The sequence below is a fragment of the Sapajus apella genome, unplaced genomic scaffold (assembly GCF_009761245.1).
Source record: "Sapajus apella isolate SASKATOON/1434 unplaced genomic scaffold, GSC_monkey_1.0 scaffold186, whole genome shotgun sequence".
In the NCBI taxonomy this organism is placed as follows: domain Eukaryota; kingdom Metazoa; phylum Chordata; class Mammalia; order Primates; family Cebidae; genus Sapajus; species Sapajus apella.
Window position 1 is genome coordinate 694006 of NW_022437126.1, and position 24557 is coordinate 718562.

Below are 24557 nucleotides of genomic sequence, written 5' to 3' on the forward strand. Positions count from 1 at the left end.
AAAAAAAAAAAAAAAAAAAAAAAAAAAAAAAAGCGTAAGCTTGTGTAGAGCTCCAGGCTCTACAATGCACTGGATGGCCTTAAGTAGCTGTTGCACTGTTTTAAAAAGTACTTTCTGCTCTTTGGTCATTTCTTGACCCATGATAACCTAGCCCCTGATATCTCATGTGTGTGTCCCATCCTCCTGATGGGAGGAATCCCTTACCAGGATTACCCCAAAGTTTTTCAGCTTTTTACCTTCATGCGTAAATTCTAGGCGATCACGTTGGGGACATCAGTTGCAGAGCTTATAGCTTGCAGTGAATGCTGAGAATGAAGTACTGGGACGGTTCCAGCTGAGCAGGGCTAGAGGGTAGCTCTTCTGAGCGTCCGTCCGCCAAGTATTTATTGAAAGGGCTTGTATGAACTACAAACATCCACTAGATGGTCATTTGAGGTGGGTTACTGAGGCACCTGTGACCTTGTACACACTCAAACTGCATTCTCAGGAGGCTGTTTTCAGTGTTTCTTATTACACCACACACACTACTTCCTGTCCTGTTTTCAGGGTCAAGGAGCTTCATTCCCATGTACATACAAATAACATACCACTGCGTCAGTATTTTTCCATACCCCGACCTCAAATGTCATGTACATAAGCTCGAATATTTTGCCATGCGCTTCCCCCTCACAGCCCCGCATACGGTGGCGTGATCTCTGCTCACTGCAACCTCCATCTCCTGGGTTCCAGTGATTCTCCTGCTTCAGCCACCGGAGTAGCTGGGATTACAGGCACCCGCCACCACACCCAGCTAATTTTGTGTTTTTAGTAGAGATGGTGTTTCACCATGTTGGCCAGGCTGGCCTCAAACTCCTGACCTCAGGTGATCCACCTGCCTTGGCCTCCCAGAGTGCTGGGGTTACAGGCATGAGCCATCACACCTGGCCGGAAAGTTCATTTTTTTGAGATAGGGCCTCACTTGTTACCCAGGCTGGAGTGTAGTGGTTTGATCATAGCTCACTGTACCCTTGATCTCTTAGGCTCAAGCAATCCTCCCACCTGAGCCTCCCAAGTAGCTGAGACTACAGGCATGCACCACCACACCCAGATAACTTTTTTTTGTTCTTTATTTTTGTAGAGATGGGGATCTCACTGTGTTGCCCAGGCTGGTCTTGAACTCCTGGGCTCAAGTGATCCTCCAGCCTTGGCTTCCCAAAGAGTTAGGATTACAGGAATGAGCCACTGTGCCTGGCTGAAACCTTGCTTTTTCTTTCTTTCTTTTTCTTTTTTTTTTTTTTTTTTTTTTGAGAAGGAGTCCAGCTCTGTCACTCAGGCTGAAGTGTAATGGCATGATCTCAGCTTGCTGCAACCTCCACCTCCTGGGTTCAAGGGGTTCTCCTGCCTCAGCCTCCCGAGCAGCTGGGATTACAGGCATCTGCCACCACACCCAGCTAATTTTTGTATTTTTAGTAGAGACGGGGTTTTACCATGTTGGTCAGGCTGGTCTCAAACTCTTGACCTCAGGTGATCCACTCACCTTGGCCTCCCAAAGTGCTGGGATTACAGGCATGAGACACCGCGCCTGACCCGAAACCTTGCTTTTCTGACAGATCTGATTCACCCTACCTATAGCTTCCATTGCACCTTTTTTTTTTTTTTTTTTAAATGCTTTTCACAGTCTAGTGCCACTGGCTGTTGATAGGTCTCTGTCATTAGATGGTAACTCCTTGAAGCTTGTTTAATTTATCTCAATAACCATAGCACCTGGCCCTGTAAGGGGAAACTTTGTAAGTGTCCATTAATGTTTGAATATTTGCATTTATCACAACTCTTGTCCTAAGCCCTGACCCAGCGGCTCTGGAATAAGCAGCAGCACAGATTTGAGAGTTGGTCCCTGTGGCCGGGCATGGTGGCTCACGCCTGTAATCCCAGCACTTTGGGAGGCCAAGGTGGGCGGATCACGAGGTCAGGACATTGAGACCATCCTGGTTAACATGGCAAAATCCTGCCTCTACTAAAAATAAAAAAAATTAGGTGGGCATGGTGGCAGGCACCTGTAGTCCTAGCTACTTGAGAGGCTGAGGCAGGAGAATCACTTGAACCTGGGAGGTAGAGGTTGCAGTGAGCTGGGATTGTGACACTGCACTCTAGCCTGGGCAACAGAATGAGACTCATTCTCAGGGAAGAAAAAAAAAAAAGCTAGTCCATGTACCAGCCACATACAAAGAGGTGAGCTGGGTCAAAGAAACCCAGAAAGGGAGTCTGGAAGGAAAATCTGGGGTGATAAGGCAGCAGTGGAAACAGGCTTCACGCATGTGTGGGAAATGGACAAGGAGCCCCATGGACACTCTGGTCTTTGTTGTGTCCTTGCTGGTAACATGGAGGTGATTATGACATACCTCCTAGGTGGGGAAAGGAGACCCAAAAGTGATGACGTGAAAGTGTTTTGTGAAGTGTAAAATAAACGCCGGTGTACATGGTCAGTAGAGTTGATTGATACATCTCATGCGTTATTGCCAGTCTCCTTGTGTGACCCTGGACCTTGACCTCAGAGTCCTCTTTCATGTATTCAGGACAGTGATCACTGCTTTGCTGGACTGCTGTGAGGAGGTGAGGTGTACGGCAGACACTTAGGCCAGCCCCTCCTATCTCATGAGGAACACCTGGATAGTTTTCTAAAAATACAGATTCCTAGCACCCTATTCCCAAAATCAGAATTCTCTGGGAATGGAGCCAGCCTAGGAATCTGCATTTAAAACAAGCACTCCTCCAGGTGATTAGAATGGTTCAAGAAGGTGACTTTAAGAAACTGAGGCCAGGCGAGGTGGCTTATGCTTGTAATCCCAGCACTTTGGGATGCCGAGGCGGGCCGATCATTTGGTCGGGAGTTGGAGACCAGCCTGACCAACATAGTGAAACACCGCCTTTACTAAATAATACAAAAAACTGGCTGGGCGTGGTGGCAGGCGCCTGTAATTCCAGCTACTTGGGAGGCTGAGGCAGAAGAATCGCTTGAACCTAGGAGGCAGAGGTTGCAGTGAGCCGAGATTGAGCCATTGCATTCCAGCCCAGGCAACAGTGCGAGACTCCCTCTCAAAAACAAAAAAACACTGAGGCCAGGTGCAGTGGCTCATGCCTGTAATCCTAACCATTTGGGAAGCTGAGACAGGAGGATCACTCTAGCCCAGGAGTTCGAAAGCCTGCAGTGAGCTATGATGGTGCCACTGCACTCCAGTCTGGGTGATAGAGGGAGATCCTGTTCCCCCCCAACCCCTTAAAAGGAACATCGAAAGGATCAGTTAAGGTGTCATCAGGTGTGTGTGTGTGTTTAGGGGAGTAGGATGGGGAAGACTGTACTATCATCTCTGACCACAAGGTGGCAGCAGGGAGAGACAAGGAGAAACAGAAGTCTGGCTGGTGCTCACGTCCAGAGGGACTGGGATGGGCAAACCTGGCGATCAGGTTGTGGAAGGAGGTGGGCCCTGTATTACCACATGATCTCCTTTGCCAGGTGGAATCTCTGTTACCGCAGGGCTAATCCCCTGTGACCACTTGTCTGTCAGGTTTTTATGGTTTTTGCCACTCTGTCGGCAGGAAAGGCATTAGTGTGAGCTTGGCCTGGCTGTGGGTGACGATAGTGTGTGTTCCACGGGGGTGAGAATGGGAGGCAAGGGGTGTGTCACATCCCCAGATGTGTTCATTAGGCAGGGTCACCTACACAGGGCAGCTTACTCAAAGAACACCAGTGCCTGTTGAAAGCAGTGTCCTTCACCCCTTGCTACTAGGTTTGTGGTTGTAGGTACCTCTCCGGAGAGGCTGACTTCTGCAGCTGGGGAGCTGGCCAAAGACCAGGCAAAGGATGCTGGGCTGGGCCTAGCCTGGCTGTTGGTGGTGGGGGGGCAGGAGCAGGAAATACAGGATGGGGCAGCTGCCTCTGGAAGCAGCCAAAATGTCCCCAGCTGTAGCAGGGGTGAGTAGAGGATTAGGTAACAGTCCCCTAATACAGCCCGGAACTAACACCCTCCTCCCCCTCACACAGGCACCCTGGCCTGCCTCCTCCAAGCCTGCCAGAGCTCAGAATAACCCTGAGAACCAGGCAGCAGGATGGCAGGGCCTCTGCTTGGGGTCCTGCTCCTCTTGGGGCTCCTCGGTATGGACTGTGGCTGGGGGAGGCAACTGGACACATACAGATACTGTCATAAAGGGACTGGGAAGGCAAAGACAGACCAAGATGGAGACTGAGACACAGTATTTGGTCCCCAGGCACAGTATAATTGGTTTAGGAGACAGATACCAATAATACACAGCCGCAGAGGCCTGTGAGGACCCAGAGGAGGCAGAGAGGAGAGCTGCTCCAGCCTCTTCATTGCCAATGACCTTTTCTTCTTGACCCCATCACAGGCAGGGGTGTGGGGGAGAACGAGGAGCTGCGTCTTTATCACCATCTCTTCGACAACTATGACCCAGGAAGCCGGCCAGCACGGGGGCCTGAGGATACTGTCACCATCAGCCTAAAGGTCACCCTGACGAATCTCATCTCACTGGTAAGATATCCCCACCCTCACTTCAAGCCTAAAATTCCACTTCTGGCCCCAGCCGCTGAGGTGTCCTAAAGCTCACATCTGGCCCTGAAATCTCACTTCAATCCATCCCCATCTCTCATCTGCAGAATGAAAAAGAGGAGACTCTCACCACCAGCGTCTGGATTGGAATCGTGAGTCAAATCTGGGGGGAAGTGTGAGGTCTTGTGCAGGGGACCCCTTTAATTCAGATCCCCTCCAGGCAGTGCCAGCTGGGAGATGCAGGGCACATGTCCTTCCATCCCCCACTCCTTAGGATTGGCAGGATTACCGACTTAACTACAGCAAGGATGACTTTGGGGGCATAGAAACCCTGAGAGTCCCTTCAGAACTCGTATGGCTGCCAGAGATTGTGCTGGAGAACAAGTGAGGAGCGGGCTGGACGCCAGGCTGGAGGGAAGCTGGCCTGGGGTGCGGGCTGGACTTGGCTGGGGAAGGGGATACTCCGAGGGGATGTGGATCTGTGCAAAAAGCTCGGTTTCGCCGAGCCCACAGTATTGACGGCCAGTTCGGCGTGGCCTACGATGCCAATGTGTTGATCTACGAGGGCGGCTCCGTGACGTGGTTGCCTCCGGCCATCTACCGCAGTGTCTGCGCCGTGGAGGTCACCTACTTCCCCTTCGACTGGCAGAACTGCTCGCTCATTTTCCGGTGGGAAGAGTTACTCGCAGGCTCGGATGATTATGGGAGGGACCTGTGGGGGTGGGGCCAGCTGGGAAGCACCGCCCTCGGGGGGGGGGGCTCACGCTGGAGGTGGAGCCAGGCATCAGCAGTGGGAGGGACGCTCCAGCGAGGCCAGAGGTCCAGGTGGGAACAGGGGTAAGTGGGCTGGGCCTGGGTGAAGGGGTGGAGCCTCACGGCCCAGCAAGATCCCAGCTTCCAAGGTTGGGCCTGGGGCCAGGGCCCAGGTCAGAGCTTGTGGGGTGGGCGCCCGGCCCTGGCTCCACAGCTCCCAGACGTACAATGCCAAGGAAGTGGAGTTAACCTTTGCCGTAGACGACGATGGTGTGACTATCAACAAGATCGACATCGACACTGAGGCCTATACTGGTGAATGCCCGGCCTGCTCAGAAAAACCTGCTTCTGGACAGGGTCGAGAGGGGACTTCCAGAGTGGGGTTGCCCCTGACCAACAACACTGGAGGATGACTTCCGCAACTGGGTTTACCTTGCCCCTGTCCTGAAATCATTTTTTATTTTTATTTATTTTTTTTTTTTTGAGACGGAGTTTCGCTCTTGTTACCCAGGCTGGAGTGCAATGGCGCGATCTCGGCTCACCGCAACCTCCGCCTCCTGGGTTCAGGCAATTCTCCTGTCTCAGCCTCCTGAGTAGCTGGGATTACAGGCATGCGCCACCATGCCCAGCTAATTTTTTGTATTTTTAGTAGAGACGGGGTTTCACCATGTTGACCAGGATGGTCTCGATCTCTTGACCTCGCGATCCACCCGCCTCGGCCTCCCAAAGTGCTGGGATTACAGGCTTGAGCCACCGCGCCCGGCCATTTTTTATTTTTTTTAAAAAGACGTAGTTTCGTCCTTGTCGCCCAGGCTGGAGTGTAGTGGCACGATCTCAGCTCACTGAAACCTCCGCTTCCCAGGTTCAAGCGACTCTCCAACCTCAGCCTCCTGAGTAGCTGAGATTATAGCTGCATGCCACCATGCCCAGCTAATTTTTGTATTTTTAGTAGAGATGGGGTTCGAACTCCTGACCTCAGGTGATCCACCCACCTCAAAGTGCTGGGATTACAGGCGTGAAACACCAGGCCCGGCCTCCGAAATCATTCTCCACTGTTACTCTAGTCCTGCTTTCTCACTTTCTATACCCTCACCGACAATGCCCCTTTCCGCCCAAATTGCCCCCATCCTGACGGCCCATGACCCTGGTGCAGACAGCTGCAGCCACCGCCTCGGCCCGCTGTCGGCTTGGCGGGCGCCCCGCTCCGGCTGACCGTGACCCCGTCCCCACAGAGAACGGCGAGTGGGCCATCGACTTCTGCCCGGGGGTGATCCACCGCCACGACATTGGTGCCACCGACGGCCCAGGGGAGACTAACGTCATCTACTCACTTATCATCCGACGGAAGCCGCTCTTCTACGTCATTAACATCATCGTGCCCTGCGTGCTCATCTCGGGTCTGGTGCTGCTCGCCTACTTCCTGCCTGCGCAGGGTAAGCAGTAGCCCCGAACCCACACCCAAACCGGGCTAGCTCCCAGAGGTGGGGCCTGCTCTCACCGGTGATCCCTCCAGCCGGCGGCCAGAAATGCACGGTTTCCATCAACGTCCTGCTCGCCCAGACAGTCTTCTTGTTCCTCATTGCCCAGAAAATCCCAGAGACTTCTCTGAGCGTGCCGCTGCTGGGCAGGTGAGGGCTAAGCGGGTCTGGGTGGTGCCCCTAGCAGGGGCGTGGCCAGTCTGACGGGCGGGGCCAAGGGCAGGCTTGGGCGGGGCCAGTCTGAAGGGCGGGGCCAAGGGCCGGCTGGGTGGGGCGTGGCAAAACCCTGAGACCCCGGGAGAAGCTCTGGCTGTCTCGCCCCCTCCTGGGCTTTATTTGGACGTGGCATGGGGCCGGGACCGGGATGGATTCTCTGGTCCGCCGTCCTCCGCACTGCTGCTGGACATCACCTGGAGGTCTCCTGAGTATCTCTGTAGGGAGATGGTCCGGCTCAGTACCTTCCCAGCCCCGCCTCCTCTGACCCCCAACTCACCCGGCATCCCGAGCTCACCGGTTCTCTGGGGATTCCGAGGCCCAGCTGCTGTTGCCACTGTCGCAGGAATGAGGCAGACCCCTCCAGACCCCGTCCACATAGGCATAGCCATGCTCCCTGGACGAGGAGCCGTGTGCCGGTGCCCACTGCAGCCCCAGCTTGCCGAGCCCCCTGCCCAGCGGCCTGGGCTACTTGGGCCAGCGCTGCACTCGGATCCCCGATGTCTAGGGCTGGGCCCGTGCTGCTGTCGCCGCCCTCTAGTCGCCGTGCCTCCTGCTGCAGCCACAGGGCTGAGATCTGCATTGGGGACCCAAGGGTTAGGGGGAAGGTAGAGGTCCTTGCTGCAGCTGCCCGATCGCTGTGTATCCTCAGCCCCCCGGACCCCACCTCTAACAAGGTGGCGCCGAAGCTGACGAGGCTGGCCGCGGCTTCTCTTAACACCAGCCCCAGTGTGGGCTTTGGGGCAGGTGACATCTCCTGCACCTTTGGCTCCCGTGGCTCCAGGGACTTCAGCGCTCTGAACCTCTGCTCCAGATACTCATGGGCTGCGGCCACGGAGAGTTCCAGGGAAGACAGAAGCGGGGGCTGGAGGGCCACCTGGAGGAGGAGCAGGGCAGTAGTCACGGGGGCGCGCGGGAGAACTACCCATTGGGTCTCGAGGTGCCGCCCTCGGTGGGCGTAGCCTTACCTCGGTGGAGCTGTGGAAGTGGTAGACCCACATGAGGGTGTCCAGGGAGCTGGGGGTCCCCTTCATGGCCGCCACAGGTGGTAGGAAGGGAGAAGGGCTGGGCGATGCGTCTGTAGTTGCTGAGGGGGCGCAACTGGAGGGCGTAACCACGTGTTTGTGAGGTCAGAGGCGTGTTTGTGAGGTCAGAGGGTGCGCGGCACCTTCCGTAGCTGGGTGGGGGAGCGGTGACCTCACTCATTCCGGTCTCCTCAGGTTCCTTATTTTCGTCATGATTGTCGCCACACTCATTGTCATGAATTGCGTCATCGTGCTCAACGTGTCCCTGCGGACGCCCACCACCCACAGCATGTCCGTGCGTCTGCGCCACGTAAGCGTGGGGGTGGGGTATGGCCTGGGGTGGGGGCGGGCTTAGCCCTAGCCCTAGCCCTAGCCCTAGCCCTGCCCGCCGCGTCCCGCCCCCCGCTCCCCGCTCCCCCTCAGGTTCTACTGGAGCTGCTGCCGCACCTGCTGGGGTCCCCGCCGCCGCCCTCCGAGGCCCCCCTGGCCGCCTCGCCCCCAAGGCGGGCATCGTCGGTTGGCTTATTGCTCAGGGCGGAGGAGCTGATACTGAAAAAGCCGCGGAGTGAGCTTGTGTTTGAGGGACAGAGGCACCGCCACGGGACCTGGACAGGTGAGCACAGTGGCCCGGCGGGCCGCCTGCCGCAGAGGAGGCTCCTAACGGCCCACCTTGGTGTTTTCCCTGCCAGCTGCCTTCTGCCAGAGCCTGGGCGCTGCCGCCCCTGAGGTCCGCTGCTGTGTGGATACCGTGAACTTTGTGGCTGAGAGCACGAGAGACCAAGAGGCCACCAGTGAGGTGGGACGGGAGCCAGAGGCCGGTGGTGTGAGGCAGATCTCCCGTGCCCCTGGGTCCTGCAGCTCCCTCTTTACTGTGCTGACCCTTCCCCAGGAAGTGTCCGACTGGGTGCGCATGGGGAATGCCCTTGACAACATCTGCTTCTGGGCCGCTCTGGTGCTCTTCAGCGTGGGCTCCAGCCTCATCTTCCTCGGAGCCTACTTCAACCAAGTGCCTGATCTTCCCTTCCCGCCGTGTATCCAGCCTTAATGCACACTGACTTCAACTTCCTAACCAACTCTAGCAGGAAATGGATTTTGAAAAAATCAATTTCAAAATCACCACAGCCTTATGATCCCTCTGCTGGAGCGCATGGGAACCAAACACCCTCAGTGCTGGTGGCCCTCAGGCTCACAGGTTTAGGGGTGAGGCTGCCCTGGCCCTCCCACAGTCATTTTTTCTAGGTTTTCTTGGCCCAGCACTGCTCATGCTACCCTGTTGAGCCTCACTAATGGCAGATCTCGGCCCACCTTCTCCCTTTGTTCCCCACCCTGGAGGCTCTCTCTGCCTAGTATCCAGGACGGTGAGAGAAGGCAAAAATGGGGCCTGAATGGTGGGAGCTGGTTGAATTGTCTTTATTAACAAACAGGATATCCAAGGCCACTACATTGAGGAGGGGTGAGGGGAGGGAGGGAGGAGGGTTACTTGCTGCTCACACTATATACAGATGCAAGCAAGGGGCATAGAGAGTGAGGGCTCCCTGCTCCCTCCCTCCACCAGGGAAGGGCATGGGCTAGAAGAGATGAGGGTTAGGAGGGGGGAACGTTTTGGCTGGCGGGGGTCCCCCCTCCTTTCCTTGGAGTCTGGGGGAGGGGAATCATTAAAGTGCTTTCAGAAAATGAAGAAATGGTCCCTGCCCCTGGAGTGGCTGGTGACCCCCCCAAAAATCTAGGGCCCAGTGACCCCCCCCAGGGTCTGGTACATTCAAGGGGGGAGCCGGCTCCCCTGACGTGCAAATAAAGGGGTCTAGGACCCTGCCCAGTCAGCAGCAGTGGGGTAAGGGGTTCAAGCCCCAAGCACTCTCCTCTTAAATGGAGAAAAGGGGGGAGGGGCCAGGCCCACTCAATTCCTGGTAAGGGGTGGCTGTGTCCCTCCCCAGAAGATGGGGACAGGCACAGTTCTGGGAAGAGGACATGTTGGGGAAGGGGATGGTCACGTGATCACAAAGCATCAGGGATCAGAGGTCACGTTCCCAGCAGGCTCCAGTGAATCAAACCAGTAAAAGCAAAAGCCCAGGGAGAGGAAAGAGGAGCGGCCCAGGAAGCCTGGCTGCAGGGAGAGCTGGGTCCAGTGTTGGGCAGCCCCAGCCTAGGGTCCCGTCACCAGTTCATGATGCAGTTACGGTTCAGAGTCATGAAGTAAACTTGGCTGCTGCCCCCAGAGCGGACTGAGGCAAAAAACACCTAGTGGGGGCAGGAGGAGAAGTCACTAAGTGTTAGGGGTCTCAACTGGGAGAGGGGAAGAAAGTGGGGGCAGAAGACATAAGAGGGAGAGAGGCTTCGGATAAGAGTGCCCTCTCGTGGAGGAACGGGCCAGATGTTATGGGACAGGATGCAATACCCACCCCCTGGGTGGCAGCTGTAAAGTCCTCGGGAGCTGCAGAGAGCGCGGGGCTGTGGGAGGGAGTGATTGCTCTCCTCCAAGCTCCTAGAGAGGTCTGCTTGCAGGAAGATACCACCACCATCCTCTCCCCCAGAACTCTGCTCAGGGGCCGAAGGGCTTTCAGAGGGAAAGGGCCTCTCACCTTGTCATTCCGTTCACACAGGAACTTGAGCCTCTGGGCTCGTTTGTGCATGAAGACCCCGTCCAGGTGGCCTGTCTCCACAGAGCGGATCTCAATGGCTTTCTCACCCCAGCCCATTATCTGGTTGGAGCAGATGTAGGCTGTGGGGAACACATGTGAGGGGTTGAGCAGGGACCACTCCAGGGGCATGTGGCTCGGGGGCAGGGCTCACTCACCCACAGAGGTGGGCATCTCTCCCCACTGCAGCACCACATCCTTGATGATCCGCCCGTACGTGTTGACGTAGACACCCTCGTCCTCGTAGCACAGCAGCATCTCCATGCCGTCGGTGTTGGGGAGGAAGATGATGGCATGGGGTGTGATCTGGCTCTGGATCTGGGGAGGAGGAGGCAGGCTGGAGTCTCACGGCTGGCGCCCAGACTGGCCCATCCCATTCCCTAGCAGCACCGCCAAGCTCACATGCACAGGGATGTAGATGTCATAGCTGTTCCCCGAGTCGACATCCACGGCATGGAAGCCAGCACTGGAGCCGTAGATGACCTTGAGCCGCTGCCCCTCCTCCACTGTCAGGTCGACCAGCAGAGGGCGGTGAGGGAGGTCGGCAAAGGACTGCGGGCAATCGGAGGAGAGGAGGGCTCAGGGGCAGAGGGAGAGGCACTGGGACTAGGGATGGGGCTGGGGGCTGAGGCTGGGATTACCTTGAAGGCCATGAATTTGTGGTAGGGTTTAGGGGCCCAGGCATACACCTCCACGGAGCTCTTGAGGGCAATGACTAGGAACTTAATCCGTTCATATTTCACTGGGGGCAGAAGAAAGAGAGTTGCTGAGACTTCCCTTCTTGGGCCTGGGGCCCCTCCCTGTGTCTGTCACTAGACTGTCCCACCCAGGCCCCAAGTCCCTGGCTGCCAGGTTTTGATCCAGGCCCATTTCTCTATCTTCATGACGTGTTTGCTGGCCACTCTGTTGTGGCATCCTCACCAACACGGTAGTGGCCACAGCCCTCCATGTCCCCCACAGTGGTCCAGCCCTGCTTCTTCTCCACTTCTGGGTCGTTGTGTAGAATCTTGTTCCGGAGCCAGGACAGGTAATACACCCGCAGTTTGTTCCTTTTCCCTGAGAGACGGACGGACATACACACATCCCCATTCTCAGCTGAGGACCAGCTGCCACTGCCCTGCCCTCCTCTGTCTGCATACCACAAGGGGTGAGAAAGTGTGGCCCCACCTTCCAGCACCTGGACCAAGGCTGCCCTCCTCCCAGGCAGAAGGAGGTGACAGCGCCAAGGAGCTGAGCCCCTCCTCCCTCCCCCACTGGCCAGCCCTGTACCTGAGATGGTGATGAGCAGGTTGAGCCCCTCCAGCACATCCATTTGCTGGAAGCGTCGCCGCCCAATGAGTCCGTACACCTTGCCCTGTCCACTTCGGTCCAGCAACATCAGCCCATTCTCCGTGCCCACCAGCAGGTTGACCCCTGTGATAGGAGCCCTTGGCAGGTCAGAGGCTCAGCCAGGCCCTCATCTAACCAGGAGCATGGAAACCACACCAGACCCCTCTTAGCTACCCTTGGCCTGGCTTACCCCAAAGGGCTGCACAGAGAATCTCGGAGTTGAATCGCTTCTTGTACTTCCGGATCTCAGGGGTTTCACTGTGGGCCCGGGTGTTGGTGGGATTCACATTGACCACAGAACCCTTCCTCACGTCGTACTGCAGCTGGTCAAGCCGAGTGCCCTCTCCACCCACTAGGGCTGCCAGAAGGAGGAGGCGGAAGGAGCTGCAGCTTCTCATCCCAGCTCTTTTTCCCTCCATCCCCTCTATCAGGTCTTGGCATCTCATCATATGCAGAAAGGAGAGACATGGGAGGATGGGGAGGGGCATAGGAGGGGGGATAGGGCAAGGGCCTTGGAGTCAGAAGCCCTGTCTCAGGTCCCAGTTCTATCCCTCATTAGCTTTGAGCCTTTGCCCAGGTCCCTTGGCTATTCTAGGCATTTCCTCTCCTGTGGAGGGGTCACAAAAGCCTTTCCTTGCCTCTGTGCCTGGGCAGGAGTTAGGGCTCAAGGGAGAGGTCCTGTGCCTATGCTTTATAAGGCTGCGTCTCAAGACCACCTCTGCTCCCCGCAGGTTGCCCCTGGACCCCATCCTTACCTGTGACGGGGATGGTGTCCCCACTGCCTCCAGGCTGGTAGATCCCAAGATCCACAAACATTGTGAAGGAGCTCTTGCCAGGGGCCTTTACCAGCCCACGAGACTGGTACTGTCGTGGCGGGGGGGCAGCAGTCAGGCAAACAAGTGCAAGTCCAGCTTTGGCCTTGCCCCTGCTGCTGTTACCAGGCCCCAGCTCCCCAACTGGCACCCCCACTGGTCAGTTCCCAGTGCTCCACCCCATCCTCCCCTGAGACCCAGATCTCCTACCCACCACCAGGGGTCTTCTCTCCGACGGACCTGCCACCTGCCCACTTACGTCACTGCTCCCATCCTTCGAGGGGGGGCTTTGGCCTTTGCTGTTCTCGGTTGGGGAGTGGCTGGGCTGGACCACATCAGGCAGGTTTGTGTACCCGTTGCTGTCAGCATGCAGCAGGCTCCGCTCCTCTTCAGGGGTCTATGGGACAGAGAGCAGGGTCGGCACGGGGCTGAAGATGACACACAGGTACAGGGCAGGGGAGTGGAGGCTCACTCACACGCTGGACCACCATGGTGCCGCCCCCGTATGGGGGCTGGGTCCCGGTGATCTCCTCGACATCGTGGACCACCATGGTGCTGATGCTGTCTGTATCCCCATCGCTGCTGTGAAAAAAGAAGGTGGGGCTCCTCTAGGTCCTGCCCACCATGGAAATACCAAAGGCAGCAGATGGCAGCCAGAGCCCAGGCTTTTTCTCTGTTCAAAACAGCCTGCTCCACTGTGAGGTGCTTCCGTGCAGGGCACGCAGGGCAGGCTAGCACAGGGACAGATAGGCACCTGAAGAGGCCACCCCACAACACACATGACAGTGGGAGAGAGAAGGAACCTGCACCCTCAGCTCACTCTCTAGAGAAGGGAGCCACTCTCCTTCAGCCGGGCCTCAAAGCCCTACCTCTTCCCCCACTACTTCCTGCCCTCCATGTGACTTGGAGCAGGAGGGCCCCACCCTTGATGCCGTACCGGCCCCCAGGGGTGTCTCTGCTCCCCTCTGATGGCTCGCCTTCGCCCTCCTCCTCATCCTCCTCGCTGCTCTCCACCTCCTCGCTGGATGATGAGTAGTCCATGGCTTTCTTGGGAGGCCGAGGGGCCTCGTCCAGGGTCCGTTCTTTCAGCAACACGAAGTCCTGCAGGAAGGAGCCACGTGAGGGGCAGGGAGGTGGTGGGCCTGGGTGGAGGTAGACAAAGGGTGCTAGGAGGCCCTTGCAGGGCCATAGGAGAGGCTCCCACAAGCAGGCCCATCTCACTAACCTCACCAATCGCTCGCTTATAGCTCTGAGAGGGGCCACAAGGGAAGAAGAGCAGCCAGGAGAAAGGTTAGGAGAGAGGTTAGAAAATGTTAGTACCGTGAGAAGCATCAGGCCCTCCATCCCCACAGCCCTTCTCAGTAGGTCAGTGGAGACCCCACCCCTGATGCCATCCTGCTGCTAAGCCCCAAAGCAGGATGAGGCAGGCCATGCCTGCACCAGGTGACTCACTGCGGGCCGGCCTGGCCGAGAGCGGTGGTCATCAGGCTTGGCTTTATTCCCAGGGGAGAGCACTGGGGAGCTGTCCAGTTTGGAGGAGACTGGACACAGCAGGGTGGAAGAAGAAAGGTCATGAATACCTGGACAAAGGATGGCCTCAAGCCCACACCTGGGCTGACCCCTCGGCCCTGAGCCCCAGAACTCAGCCCCAAGTTCCATACCCACCCAGGTCCTCCCTGTCCCTGTGGGTGTCCCAGTCCAAAGCCACTGCAGGCAGGGTCCATCCTGATAAGACTCCAGGCCCAGAGCAGGCTGCCTGGCCCTGGCTAACGTACCTCCCACACGGTTCCGCTCCAGTGAGCCAGCCTGGGGGAGGTGCCCGTGAGAGGCTGGGAGAACGCTGTCTGAGCGTTCCCAGCCAGGGTCGCTCCTCCTGAGGTCAGGGTTACTGTTGGGGGAGCAGAGTCAGGGTCAGGGAGGCAGGGTGCTCCCCTCTCTGGGGTGCTGAGCTGCACTGCAGAGGGAGCCATCACCAGGGTAGCAGGTGGCAGAAGTGAGAGGTGGGAGTGAGTCGGGGGACAACTCCATTACCTAGAGGCGTTGGGCGGGCCAGGGGGCTGAGCAGGGGGCCCTGGAGGCTTGGGGGTGCCCCGCTCTGCCCGCCTTTGCAGATAGATTTGCCAGGCGGAGTTGCTGCGAGGTCTGTGAAGGGAGCACAGGGGCGACGAGGGGGCGGGGGGGGGCTGAGGTGATGGGGCTAGGGCTTGCCCACCCCTAGGCAGTTAGGCCGGTAAAGTCCCTGTGCCCTCTACTCCCTAGGCTGCCCTCAGACCTCACCCAGGCGCTGCCCTACCCAGGCATTACCTAGCACGGACTGCCTGGGCTGGCCGGGAGCCTCCAGCCCCACTGGTGTTAAGGGCAGTGGCGATAGATGAGGTCCTCTGAGGCACCTGTGGAGAGAAGGCCGAGTGCTGCGAGCTGGTGCTGCAACGGGCACCTCACAGACATTCAAGCCTCACCTCTGGAAGGTGTGCTTCCCCAGTCTTATGGGTGAGAAAACTGACGCTCAGGGACGCTAACGAATACATCCAAGGTGATGACGCTGGGAGATGGTGGAGCTGCAGTTCTGACTCGGACTTATCTCCTCCTTAGTGCTTCCAAAACACACTAGGTGTTTCTCCAGTCCCCCATTCCCCACGAGGATCGATGCCACACAGCCATGTGCCTCCTCTGCTGCGTGGCTGACTCCCACAGGGTGGCGCCTGAGCGTCCTCTCCCTCCCCACCCTGCACTCCTCCTCGGTGTGGCCTACCCCACTCCCTTCCTCCTTTCATGACCAGTCCTCTGCTTTGCCCTGGTCCCACAGGGCTGTCCTTACCTTGGGTGGGGCCTCATTATCTGGGCGGACCCAGGCTGGGGGGTTCGGGCTGGGGCCAGGTCCTTCAGAGGTGGGGTCTGAATTCTGGCGGATGACAGCTCCTCGGGCACTGGGTGTGGCAGTGGGTGCGGGGATGGCAGGGTCGGGGTCATGGGAGGCTGGGAAGGCAGCCAGGTTTCGGGTGGGCTGGTCCTGCAGGGACTGGGATCGGGGTACAGGTGCTGCATATGGCTTCAGTGGGACCCGGTGTGCCACCAGGCTCTGCAGGGAGAGACCAGGGAGGGTGTGCTGACTGCTCCACGGCACATCCCCACCTGCAAATTGGAGTCTAGGTGGAAAGGGACTTTAGTTACCCCTTCCTCCATTAAAGGACAGGGGGTTCCTAGAGCCTGAGGACAGCTATGTCAGGACAAACACAGGCAGCAAGAAGCAGGTAAGTGTCTCTGCCCACACATCCTATGCTCTGTAGTCCCGGCTCTGAGCTGAGCGGGTGTGTGTCCCTGTGCTCTGAGCACAGCTCCCTGTGTCTGCGTTAAGACAGGCGTGGAGACTCACCTTGTGTGGTCCCTCCTGGGGCTCCACCGGCCTCTGCATAGGAGGAGTCTGGGAAAGGGGTCCTGGGGGTCCCGGGGAGGCCTGCGGGATCGGGGGCTCAGGCCCTGTGCTGCTTGGCTTGCTCTTGGCCAAGGGAGAGTTCTGCTGCTTGTTCATCCTCGTTCTTTCTTCTACCTGTGATGTGAAGGGATGTTAAGCAGGCCAGCTCTTGCCTCCCTGTTCTGACAATGTAGGGTCCCACCTGCCCTAACCACTCCTGCCCCAGGCTCTGTGCTGTGTGCTCTTTTCCCTTGTTTGGTGCCTGCTACTGTAAACAACCACTTCTTGTGGCTCTGCAGGCCTCAGGCAGTGGGACTGCAGTCTCAGGAGGCAAAAGAGGCAGTGAGTACCTCTCGGGCCCAGGCTGGTTTGTCAGCGGGATTCATGGCCCGACCATATTGGTACAGGGGCTTCCTGTCCCCGGGCAGGATCTGCTGCTGCTGTTTCTGAAGCTGCTGCTGCTGCTGCTGCTGCTGCAGGGACTTGAGGTAGGCATGCTCCTGCTGCAGCTGCCTCTGCAGACGCTCTGACTGCCGCTGCTCCTCTAGCTGCTTCCTCTTGTATTCCTGGGCCCAAGGGTAGGGAGAGAGGGCTCAGGAGGGTGTGGCCCCGGGAGTTAGAGGAGGCATGCCCTCTCTTTTCTCCAACTGCCTAGAGAGGAGATGTTTTCCCTTGATGTCTTGGGTGAATCCCTTCCCTTGAAGTGTTCCCATCCCGTTCCAGCAAAGGAGCTCTGAAAAGCATCTTCCCAGAGGACGCCGAGGGACCCGTTACCAGTAGCAGGGCCTGTTCCTGGAGCAGCTGTTGCTGAAGGATCTCGAGCTGTCGCTGCTCCTCCTCTAGCCTGTGACGAATATATTCCTGGGGGGCGGGGCGTGGGGTGGGGGGCAGAGGGCAGGGAAGGAGGAAGAGGCAGAGGAGGGCAGCAGCAGCGAGTTGGAGGAAGAGGAAAGGGGGAAGGATGAGGAGGTGCAGGAAAGAGTAAGAGAGAGGTAGGGGAGGGGATGGGATGAGCCCCAAGGGGGCCATGCGGCACAGATGGGGAAGAAGAGGGCACAGGGAATGAGGGGTGATGAGGGAAGGGCCGGGGAGAGTCAGGGATGGGGTAAAGAGATGGGAATGAGGCACGGAGACAGGAGGAGGGAGGGGGCCAGGGTTGGGGTTGAAGGGTGGGAGAAAACAGAGAGAAAGAGTGAAGCTGGAAAAGATAGGAGGAATCTGGGGGTGGGGGAGAGAAGGGGAAGGGCACGGGGAGCAGGGGCGGCAGGCAGCAGGAGCGGGAGGGCAAGGATGCGAGTGCGGCGCTGTACCTGCTCGCGCTCCGCCTGCCGCCGCTCCTCCTCTCGCCGCAGAGCCTGCATGTCCTCTAGCCGCCGCTGCTCCTTCTCCTGCAGCTTCCGCTGCTCCCGCTCCCGCCGCTGTTGCTGTGGGGAGAGCGAGGTGGGCTTAAGGACCATACCGGACACCGAGGCAGCACTGCCCCTCCATGGACAAGGAGGGGAGCTCTTCTTGCTCACCAGGGTGGATGGTGAGAGAGACCGGTTGTTTCTGCATATACCCATCCCTACCCAAAGGCCCACAGGGCTGGGCTCGGGAAACAGCCGGCAGCTGTGATGGGAGAGGCTGTGAGACTCATACTACCTGTAGAGTGGGCTTAGCTGGACAACACCTTCCTCTACCCACATCCCCACCAAACAACAAACAAAACCGGGAGTCAAAACAAGCCTACCCAACACTCCTAGCCTAAAATCCACCTTTGTCTGGAAGTTCAGAGTGGGTCGTAATGATAGCCTTTGGCCACAAGAGGGCACCAGGTGCCCGTGCACTAAAAGCACAGAACCGAGGGACCCGGCCCACTCCTTGACAAGCGCGGATGCCCAGGTGGTACTTTACTTTCATTTCTGATCACAAAGCCTACCACCACCACCACCAACAAAAGCACAAGCCCTAAGGGGCCTCCACACTTGAAAGAACGTTTGCCTATTTATACAATGAAGTTGCTGGCAGGCCTTCTCCAGGTAACGCCTTTTTTTTTTTTTTTTTTTTTTTTTGAGACCAAGTCTCACTCTTGTCCCCTAGGCTGGAGTGTAATGGCATGATCTCAGCTCACTGCAACCTCCGCCTCCCGAGATCAAACGATTCTCCTGCCTTAGCCTCCCAAGTAGCTGGGATTACAGGCGCCTGCCACCACAACCGGCTAATTTTTGTATTTTTAGTAGAGATGTGGTTTCACCGTGTTGGCCAGGCTGGTCTCAAACTCCTGACCTCAGGTGATCTGCCCACCTCAGCCTCCTAAAGTGCTGGGATTACAGGCGTGAGCCATCTCGCCCAGCCGTTAACACTTTATTAGATAGGAGTTTGTGTTACTCTGCTATCTGAACGCTATATTTATTTTATTTTACTTTACAGTTTTTGAGGTTTTTTTTTTTTTGGAGACGGAGTCTCACTCTGTCTCCAGGCTGGAGTGCAGTGGCGAGATCTTGGCTCACTGAAACCTCTGCCTCCCGGGTTCAAGCGATTCTCCTGCCTCAGCCTCCTGAGTAGCTGGGACTACAGGCATGTGCCACCACGCCTGACTAATTTTTGTATTTTTAGTAGATACGGGGTTTCACTGTGTTTGCCAGAATGGTTTCAATCTCCTGACCTCATGATCTGCCCGCCTTGGCATCCCACAGGGCTGGGATTACAGGGGTGAGCCACCGTGCCCGGCCTATATTTTAAAAACTGCAGAAGGCTCTTCTGTAGCAGGTTTTTTGGCAAATTATCTTTTGTTCAATAATGACAGGGCCTGCCTTGGGGATAGCAGGTGGACAGTGTGGATGCTGTGGGTTATTGCCTACTATTTAGACACATTTTTTGTTAATTCCAGCTCATCATGAACTTTGAAATTATGTAATTTTTTCAACAGAAATGCCATTCATTTAAGGCATTAAGGCATTTTAAAACCTGTTCTCCCTGAGGTCCTAATGGACCCCGGGGCCGGTCAGCAGGAGGCCATGCCAGGCCTGGGCCGGGTTTTTCTTAAAAAGCCCACCTCCTCAACACGGCGCCGCTCTTCCTTCTGCTCCTCTATGCGCCGCTGCCGTTGGTGCAGCAGGTGTTTGATGTGTGCCTCAGGGTCTCGCTGTTGCTGCTGCTGCAGCTGCTGCTGCTGTTTTAAAGCCTCTGAGTTGCTCTTATTTTCCTGCTGGAGCCGGAGAAATTCCCGACGTAGAGTCGACTCTCCAGGCACATTCATGATGGAGCTGGGCAGGGGTGGCACAAAGCAGCATTGGGGTCAGAATCCTGCTGGTTCCCCCTCTTAACCCCATGGACCTGCCTGAGTGGGTGCTTTAACTGGATCAAAGCCTCTGCCTCTGTCCAATCCCAGGTGGCCAGGAGATTTACCGTCCCCTTCTGCTCTGTCTTCAGCCCTGTCCTCTTTTACTATGACTGCTGCACCCCACTTTCACCCCTGAATTGCTCTCTTCCCAGCTCTTGCTCAGTCATTTCTTTTCTTAGCACTTGGAAATTTGGTTTCTATGAGTCTCTACCTCTCTGGTGCCCACCAGCCCCAGGCTGAGAGTCCCCAAAGCCAAGCACCACTGTAGTGCCCCCACTCAGCAACGACCCCCCTTCCCTCTCCACCTGCCAGGCCCACCTTGGCTCTCCTTCCTCTCCATGACTGTCATCTTCCTCCTCACTGCCGCTGTACTCATATTCTGTCTCCTCTGCAGGGGGAGATCACCACTGTTAACTCACCCAGTTCCGCAGACCCTGCTGTGGGCTAGGGAAACTTCAGGTGGGGATAACCACAAGGTCTGTCTGGGTGGGCAAGCATGAGGGGCCCCACCCACTTCCTTGGAGCAATGAGGGAATCAGATGTGGGCCTGGATGGGGACTGGGCCTGGGTCCCAGGGCAGCTGAGGTGTAGCAGAGCCTGTACTTGTGCTCACACACGCATGTGCTGAGGGTGTTTTTGTAAGGATGTGAAAGGCCAGTCCTCCTTTGAAAGGCTGACTCAGATTGGGTGGGAAAGGAGGGAAAACCCCTCTGGAGTTGAAAGTTTGAGAAAGATCTCCTTAGATAGGGAGAGCTGGGGCCAAGGAGGGGAGCAGGAAGGGAAGCCAGGAGGGGGAAGGGCTGGTAGAGAAGAGCCATGCTGTAGTGTCCCCGAGGACCTGCCACCTCCAGCCTGCCCACTGACCTTTCTCACCCCGCTTCTTCCGGGATCGGTCAATGTGGTCCTTAAGCTGGATGCGGACCTGCCGCTCCGTGGGCTGGTCCCGGATGAAGGGAAATTTCAGTAGCTGCTCCGTTGGGGGACGGCTTAGGTAAGTCTTGATGAGACATGTGTCAATGAAGTCAATGAACTTCTTAGACCTGGAAACAGTAGTGGCTCACACTGGGAAGGTCCCCTCAGAAGGGATGGGTGCAGGAGGAAGAGGCGGATCACTCATCCACAAGCCACCATGAGGTGCCTCCTGTCTTCCAACATCAGTCACCGCCCTCTGCCCCCCAAAATCTCTTCTCTGGTGAAATCCAAGTCTGAGCACAGAGGGCACGAAGGTGGGGATGGCCTTGTCCAGGGACCTTCCTTCCCAGAGACCACACTCACACCTACCACTTCTTGGACTTGAGCCTGGGTGGTGGGTTCCGAGGAATGAGGAAGAGGGCTCGCATGGGGTGCATATCACACAGAGCTGGACACAGAAGAGACGCCCTCAGTCCCTTTCACTGCACTGGGAGCTACAGGACCCTTCCTCAGCAGGGTCCCATGACCCACCTCCTCCCTACAGCCATTCTCTGGGCCCTTCCTTTCTCTCCCCTCCTACTCCCGGCAGACTCAGCACTTACGGGGGGCTCCCTCTGCCATCTCGATGGCTGTGATTCCTAGAGACCAAATGTCACTCTGTAGACGGGAGAGAAGGAACAAGTGAATATTCTCGACAACTCTGCCCACAACCTCTCTTCACCCACCATGCCAGCCTCTGCAGGACCCTTCCAGGGCCACACCCCTTCCTTCAGCAGTGCCCTCCCACCCATCCCATCTCCCCACCCACACTTGCCTTGCCATAAGATGCTCCCCAGCCCCTCACTGCTAACATCGTCAGAACTTCCTTTTTCCCCAGCCTGCGCAGGCCCCATGGTCTCCACATTGCTTCCTGCCCTTGGCAGCCCCCATGCTCCCAACTTTCCACTGCATACCCTGTAATCGTAGGTGGCATCAGGGTTCTCATCACAGGCGATGACCTCTGGGGCCATCCAATAGGGAGTCCCAATGAAAGTGTTCCGTCTGCCCACAGTACGGTCCAGCTGAGCACTCACCCCAAAATCCACTGTGAAGACACAGACGGAAGGCTCAGCATGGGGAGTCACCTCTGCTCCCTTGCCTCAGGTCCCTGCATACATGCACATGACTTGCCTTAGGCAGCTGAGGTCCTGGCCCTACCCAGACATCCCAGCACCCTCCTCTATCCCACCAACGTCCTTAAGAACCTGATTCCATCTTCCTGCATCTTAGAGAAAAACCCAGGTAAAAGGATCATGGGACAGCATACCAGGCGGGAAGGGTCATTTCCCCAGACAACCTGCAGAGCACCTGGCTCATAATAGGTGACAGGTGAAGAGCTTCCTGAGGGATTTTCAGCAGGAGGCAGGGCATTCCAGGAGGAGATGGGGAAGGGAAGGGAGTTAGGCCTGAGCGACCAGAGCGGAAAAGGGGCCCCTCATTCTCTGTTCTGGAGGTGAAAGGGCCCCCGTCAGCCTCAGCAGGAGCCGGCGCACCTAGCTTGACCTCAGCATTCTCTGTCAGCAGCACATTCTGCCCCTTGATGTCTCGATGTATCACCTTGTGGGCATGGAGATGGGCCAGACCCTGGGACAGGAGAGCAGGGAAAATTAGCCATGGTGTTGGATGGGGTGGGAAAGAGTAAGTGGGGAGTGAGTTGAGGGGACAGGGAGCAATCAGTCTAGACAGGGCTCGGCTGAAGGAGCAGACCCTCTCCCCCAGGAGCCCAAGCAGGCTGAGCTGTCCTGGAGAGCTTCCTCAGAGTGGTGGCTCCAGGTGAATTCCCTGAAGTTGCAGGTTTACAAGTAGAGAAGTGGCAGAGCTTGGAAAAGAGGAGACTGTCTCCTCCAATAGCCTGACACTTCCCAAGTTTGGGGTCCTACCTCCACATCCAACCCCCATCAGGCCCACTGCTCCCTAAAGAGGGCAGTTATGTTCCCTCCCAATGCAGGGAGGATTTTTGCTCATGGAGAAGCTCCAGCCAGGATAGTAGAGAAGGAGAAGGAAAGGGGGGCCTTGAGCTCACCCTGAGAATCTCCCTGCAGATGTAGGCGATGCAGTCCTCCTTCAGGGCATTTCCTTTCGTGTTCTTTACCAGGTCAGTCACTGAACCAGCACCACAGAACTCCATCACCAGCTAGGATCCCAGGAAGGTACCGAAAGGAAAAGTATCAGTCAGACAAGCTACCCCCCTCACCCCCTGCTAGATTCCTGGAGAAGGACGAGAGGCCTTGGAACTAGAACTGGTATGAGCCAGAGAGCAAGGGCCACAGAAGCCTCACAAAGGCCACAAGACTTCCTGATGTCAGGAGAGAGTGGAAAAAAGCTGGTTGTGGTGGCTCACGCCTGTAATCGCAGTCCTTTGGGAGGCTGAGGCAGGCAGATCACCTGAGGTCAGGAGTTCAAGACCAGCCTGGCCAACATGGAAAAACCCCATCTCTACTAAAAATATAAAAATTAGCCAGGTGTAGTGGTGGGCGCCTGTAATCCCAGCTACTTGGGAGGCTGAGGCAGGAGAATCACTTAAACCCGGGAGGTGGAGGTTGCAGTGAACTGAGATTGTGCCATTGCACTCCAGCCTGGGCAACAAGAGTGAAACTCCATCTCAGAAAAAAAAAAAAGAACTACGCTTTGGATCAGAGGTCAGCAAACTATGGCCAGCCCAAGGCCTGCTTTTATCAGGAGGTGAAGATTGATTTTTATTTTATTTATTTTTTTGAGACAGGGTCTTACTCTGTTGCCCAGGCTGCAGTGCAATGGCACAATCTCAGCTCACTGCAACCTCCGCCTCCTGGGTTCAAGCAATTCTCCTGCCTCAGCCTCCCTAGTAGCTGGGATTACAGGCGCCTGCCATTGCACCTGGCTAATTTTTGTATTTTTGGTAGAGATGGGGTTTTGTCATGTTGGCCAGGCTGGACTCTAACTCCTGACCTCAGGGGATCCACCCACCTTGGCCTCCCAAAGTGCTAGGATTACAGGCTTGAGCCACCGCATCCGGCGTGGGTTTTACATTCTTAAATTGCTGCGGAAAAAAACAAAAAAGGGAATCATATTCTGTTTGAGTGACCTCAGTAAAGGTGTTTGGGGGTAGAGCCAAGCTCATTCGTTTATGTACTGTCTATTACTGCTTTCATGGCACAACACAACTGAGCAGCTGTGACAGCAAATAGGACCCACAAAGCCTAAAATATTTACTATCTGGCCCTTCACAGAAAAAGTTTGCCAGTTCCTGACTTAGAAGCAAAAAAGAGGCTATGAATCAGTGATTGCCCAGGTCTGCTAGAGACAAAACGAGTGTGTTGGGTCTACCTAGACAGCTGCAGGAGGGAACTTGGGAAGACACTGAGAGAAACTCCTCCAGCACAGACAGTAACAAGGCCAGGAGATGAGGAGAGCTCTGGGTCTGTACCTCCCAGGGACAGCAGCTGAAACCCAGAGGCAGAGCCATATGGGAAGATGATGCCAACCAGTCTTCCTGGGAATCAGCATGCTTATCCAAGTTTTCACTAAAAGCTACATCCAATGCATGGAAAAGGTTAGATGGACATGTATATTTGCATATGCAATAAAAGTAATTTGCATTTACCTACCCCTTGGAAAGCAGAGCACAGTGAGAGAAGGGGAGGACCTGTGCCCAACAGGTGCAGAAGCGGGTGCCCGGCTACTAATGCCTCTAGTCTGCCACAATCTCCACCATCCACACCTGGCAGGTAGACCTACCCATTACCTTTCTCCCTTCCTTTGGGTTCATGAGTGTGTGTGTGTTCCCAAAAAGCCGAAGGGCCTTGGAGGCCAGGATCATGGCTCATGCTCATCTATACAGAGTATACAGAAGTGCTTAATAAGTGCTTGTTGTCTGAATGACTGCTGAGAGGGGAGACCTGGCGTTAGTACCAAACTCCCAACAGCCGTTGCCACATTCTCTCCTGAGCTCCATCCTCAGGGGCTGGGCTCAGTACCACAAAAGGTGAGGCTGGGGGAATCTGTCAGCACCAGTGCCCAGGCTAGGGAGGGGAGTGACTCTCAGCAATGTTCTGGGCCAGGCAGGAGGAATTTGGGGAAGGCCCAAGCAACACAGTAGGCTATGG

At 56.4% G+C, this 24557-nt stretch overlaps 3 protein-coding genes across 23 annotated transcripts in view; 1 reads left to right on the forward strand and 2 right to left on the reverse strand.

Annotated features, from left to right (window-relative positions):
* The first annotated feature begins 3889 nt into the window (after window positions 1-3889).
* CHRNE (cholinergic receptor nicotinic epsilon subunit) lies at window positions 3890-9726 on the forward strand. Of its 2 annotated transcripts, XM_032268790.1 has the most exons (12): window positions 3891-4129; window positions 4381-4523; window positions 4649-4693; window positions 4816-4925; window positions 5055-5210; window positions 5509-5609; window positions 6527-6727; window positions 6808-6922; window positions 8206-8320; window positions 8434-8623; window positions 8700-8806; window positions 8900-9726. In XM_032268790.1, exons 1-12 carry the CDS (start codon window positions 4084-4086, stop codon window positions 9053-9055), a joined length of 1485 nt encoding a protein of 494 aa, XP_032124681.1. In that variant the 5' UTR covers window positions 3891-4083; the 3' UTR covers window positions 9056-9726. The 2 variants fall into 2 exon arrangements, with proteins under 2 accessions (XP_032124680.1, XP_032124681.1); XM_032268789.1 differs by having other exon boundaries at window positions 3890-4129; window positions 8700-9726.
* Window positions 6918-8374, reverse strand: CUNH17orf107 (chromosome unknown C17orf107 homolog). Of its 2 annotated transcripts, XM_032268791.1 has the most exons (3): window positions 7954-8313; window positions 7284-7862; window positions 6918-7203 (listed from the first exon to the last, which is right to left on the reverse strand). In XM_032268791.1, the coding sequence occupies exons 1-3, from the start codon at window positions 8017-8019 to the stop codon at window positions 7105-7107; spliced, it is 744 nt and encodes a 247-aa protein (XP_032124682.1). In that variant the 5' UTR covers window positions 8020-8313; the 3' UTR covers window positions 6918-7104. The 2 variants fall into 2 exon arrangements, with proteins under 2 accessions (XP_032124682.1, XP_032124683.1); XM_032268792.1 differs by having other exon boundaries at window positions 7043-7862; window positions 7954-8374.
* The window catches only part of MINK1 (misshapen like kinase 1), a 64197-nt gene continuing 49036 nt past the window's right edge, over window positions 9397-24557 (reverse strand). Inside the window, exons 5-34 of one of the 19 annotated variants that reach the window (XM_032268771.1) lie at window positions 22496-22606; window positions 21966-22056; window positions 21387-21517; window positions 21036-21090; window positions 20803-20881; window positions 20395-20561; window positions 19840-19909; window positions 19234-19444; window positions 17510-17623; window positions 16974-17060; window positions 16550-16765; window positions 16161-16334; window positions 15606-15866; window positions 15092-15177; window positions 14819-14929; window positions 14563-14675; window positions 14240-14328; window positions 14013-14036; window positions 13725-13888; window positions 13264-13369; window positions 13047-13184; window positions 12731-12839; window positions 12166-12333; window positions 11916-12059; window positions 11568-11702; window positions 11288-11388; window positions 11049-11198; window positions 10805-10964; window positions 10590-10729; window positions 9397-10248 (exon numbers count right to left, since the gene is read on the reverse strand). In XM_032268771.1, the coding sequence (XP_032124662.1) occupies window positions 10165-10248; window positions 10590-10729; window positions 10805-10964; window positions 11049-11198; window positions 11288-11388; window positions 11568-11702; window positions 11916-12059; window positions 12166-12333; window positions 12731-12839; window positions 13047-13184; window positions 13264-13369; window positions 13725-13888; window positions 14013-14036; window positions 14240-14328; window positions 14563-14675; window positions 14819-14929; window positions 15092-15177; window positions 15606-15866; window positions 16161-16334; window positions 16550-16765; window positions 16974-17060; window positions 17510-17623; window positions 19234-19444; window positions 19840-19909; window positions 20395-20561; window positions 20803-20881; window positions 21036-21090; window positions 21387-21517; window positions 21966-22056; window positions 22496-22606 (3789 nt within the window). In that variant the 3' untranslated portion in view covers window positions 9397-10164. Of the gene's footprint in view, window positions 10249-10589; window positions 10730-10804; window positions 10965-11048; window positions 11199-11287; window positions 11389-11567; window positions 11703-11915; window positions 12060-12165; window positions 12334-12730; window positions 12840-13046; window positions 13185-13263; window positions 13370-13724; window positions 13889-14012; window positions 14037-14239; window positions 14329-14562; window positions 14676-14818; window positions 14930-15091; window positions 15178-15605; window positions 15867-16160; window positions 16335-16549; window positions 16766-16973; window positions 17061-17509; window positions 17624-19233; window positions 19445-19839; window positions 19910-20385; window positions 20562-20802; window positions 20882-21035; window positions 21091-21386; window positions 21518-21965; window positions 22057-22495; window positions 22607-24557 lie in introns of those variants that run through there. The other 18 variants (XM_032268774.1, XM_032268770.1, XM_032268769.1 and 15 more) reach the window with 18 other exon arrangements.

Excerpts from the sequence above, each read along its gene's own strand:
- CHRNE (XM_032268789.1), top strand. The coding sequence starts at position 4,084 with ATGGCAGGGCCTCTGCTTGGGGTCCTGCTCCTCTTGGGGCTCCTCG. Across the intron at positions 6,728-6,807 it reads CTACTTCCTGCCTGCGCAGG|CCGGCGGCCAGAAATGCACG; the intron begins GTAAGCAGTAGC and ends TGATCCCTCCAG. Across the intron at positions 8,321-8,433 it reads TGTCCGTGCGTCTGCGCCAC|GTTCTACTGGAGCTGCTGCC; the intron begins GTAAGCGTGGGG and ends GCTCCCCCTCAG.
- CUNH17orf107 (XM_032268791.1), bottom strand. The coding sequence starts at position 8,019 with ATGAAGGGGACCCCCAGCTCCCTGGACACCCTCATGTGGGTCTACCAC. Across the intron at positions 7,863-7,953 it reads ACTTCCACAGCTCCACCGAG|GTGGCCCTCCAGCCCCCGCT; the intron begins GTAAGGCTACGC and ends CTCCTCCTCCAG. Across the intron at positions 7,204-7,283 it reads TCGGAATCCCCAGAGAACCG|AGATACTCAGGAGACCTCCA; the intron begins GTGAGCTCGGGA and ends ATCTCCCTACAG.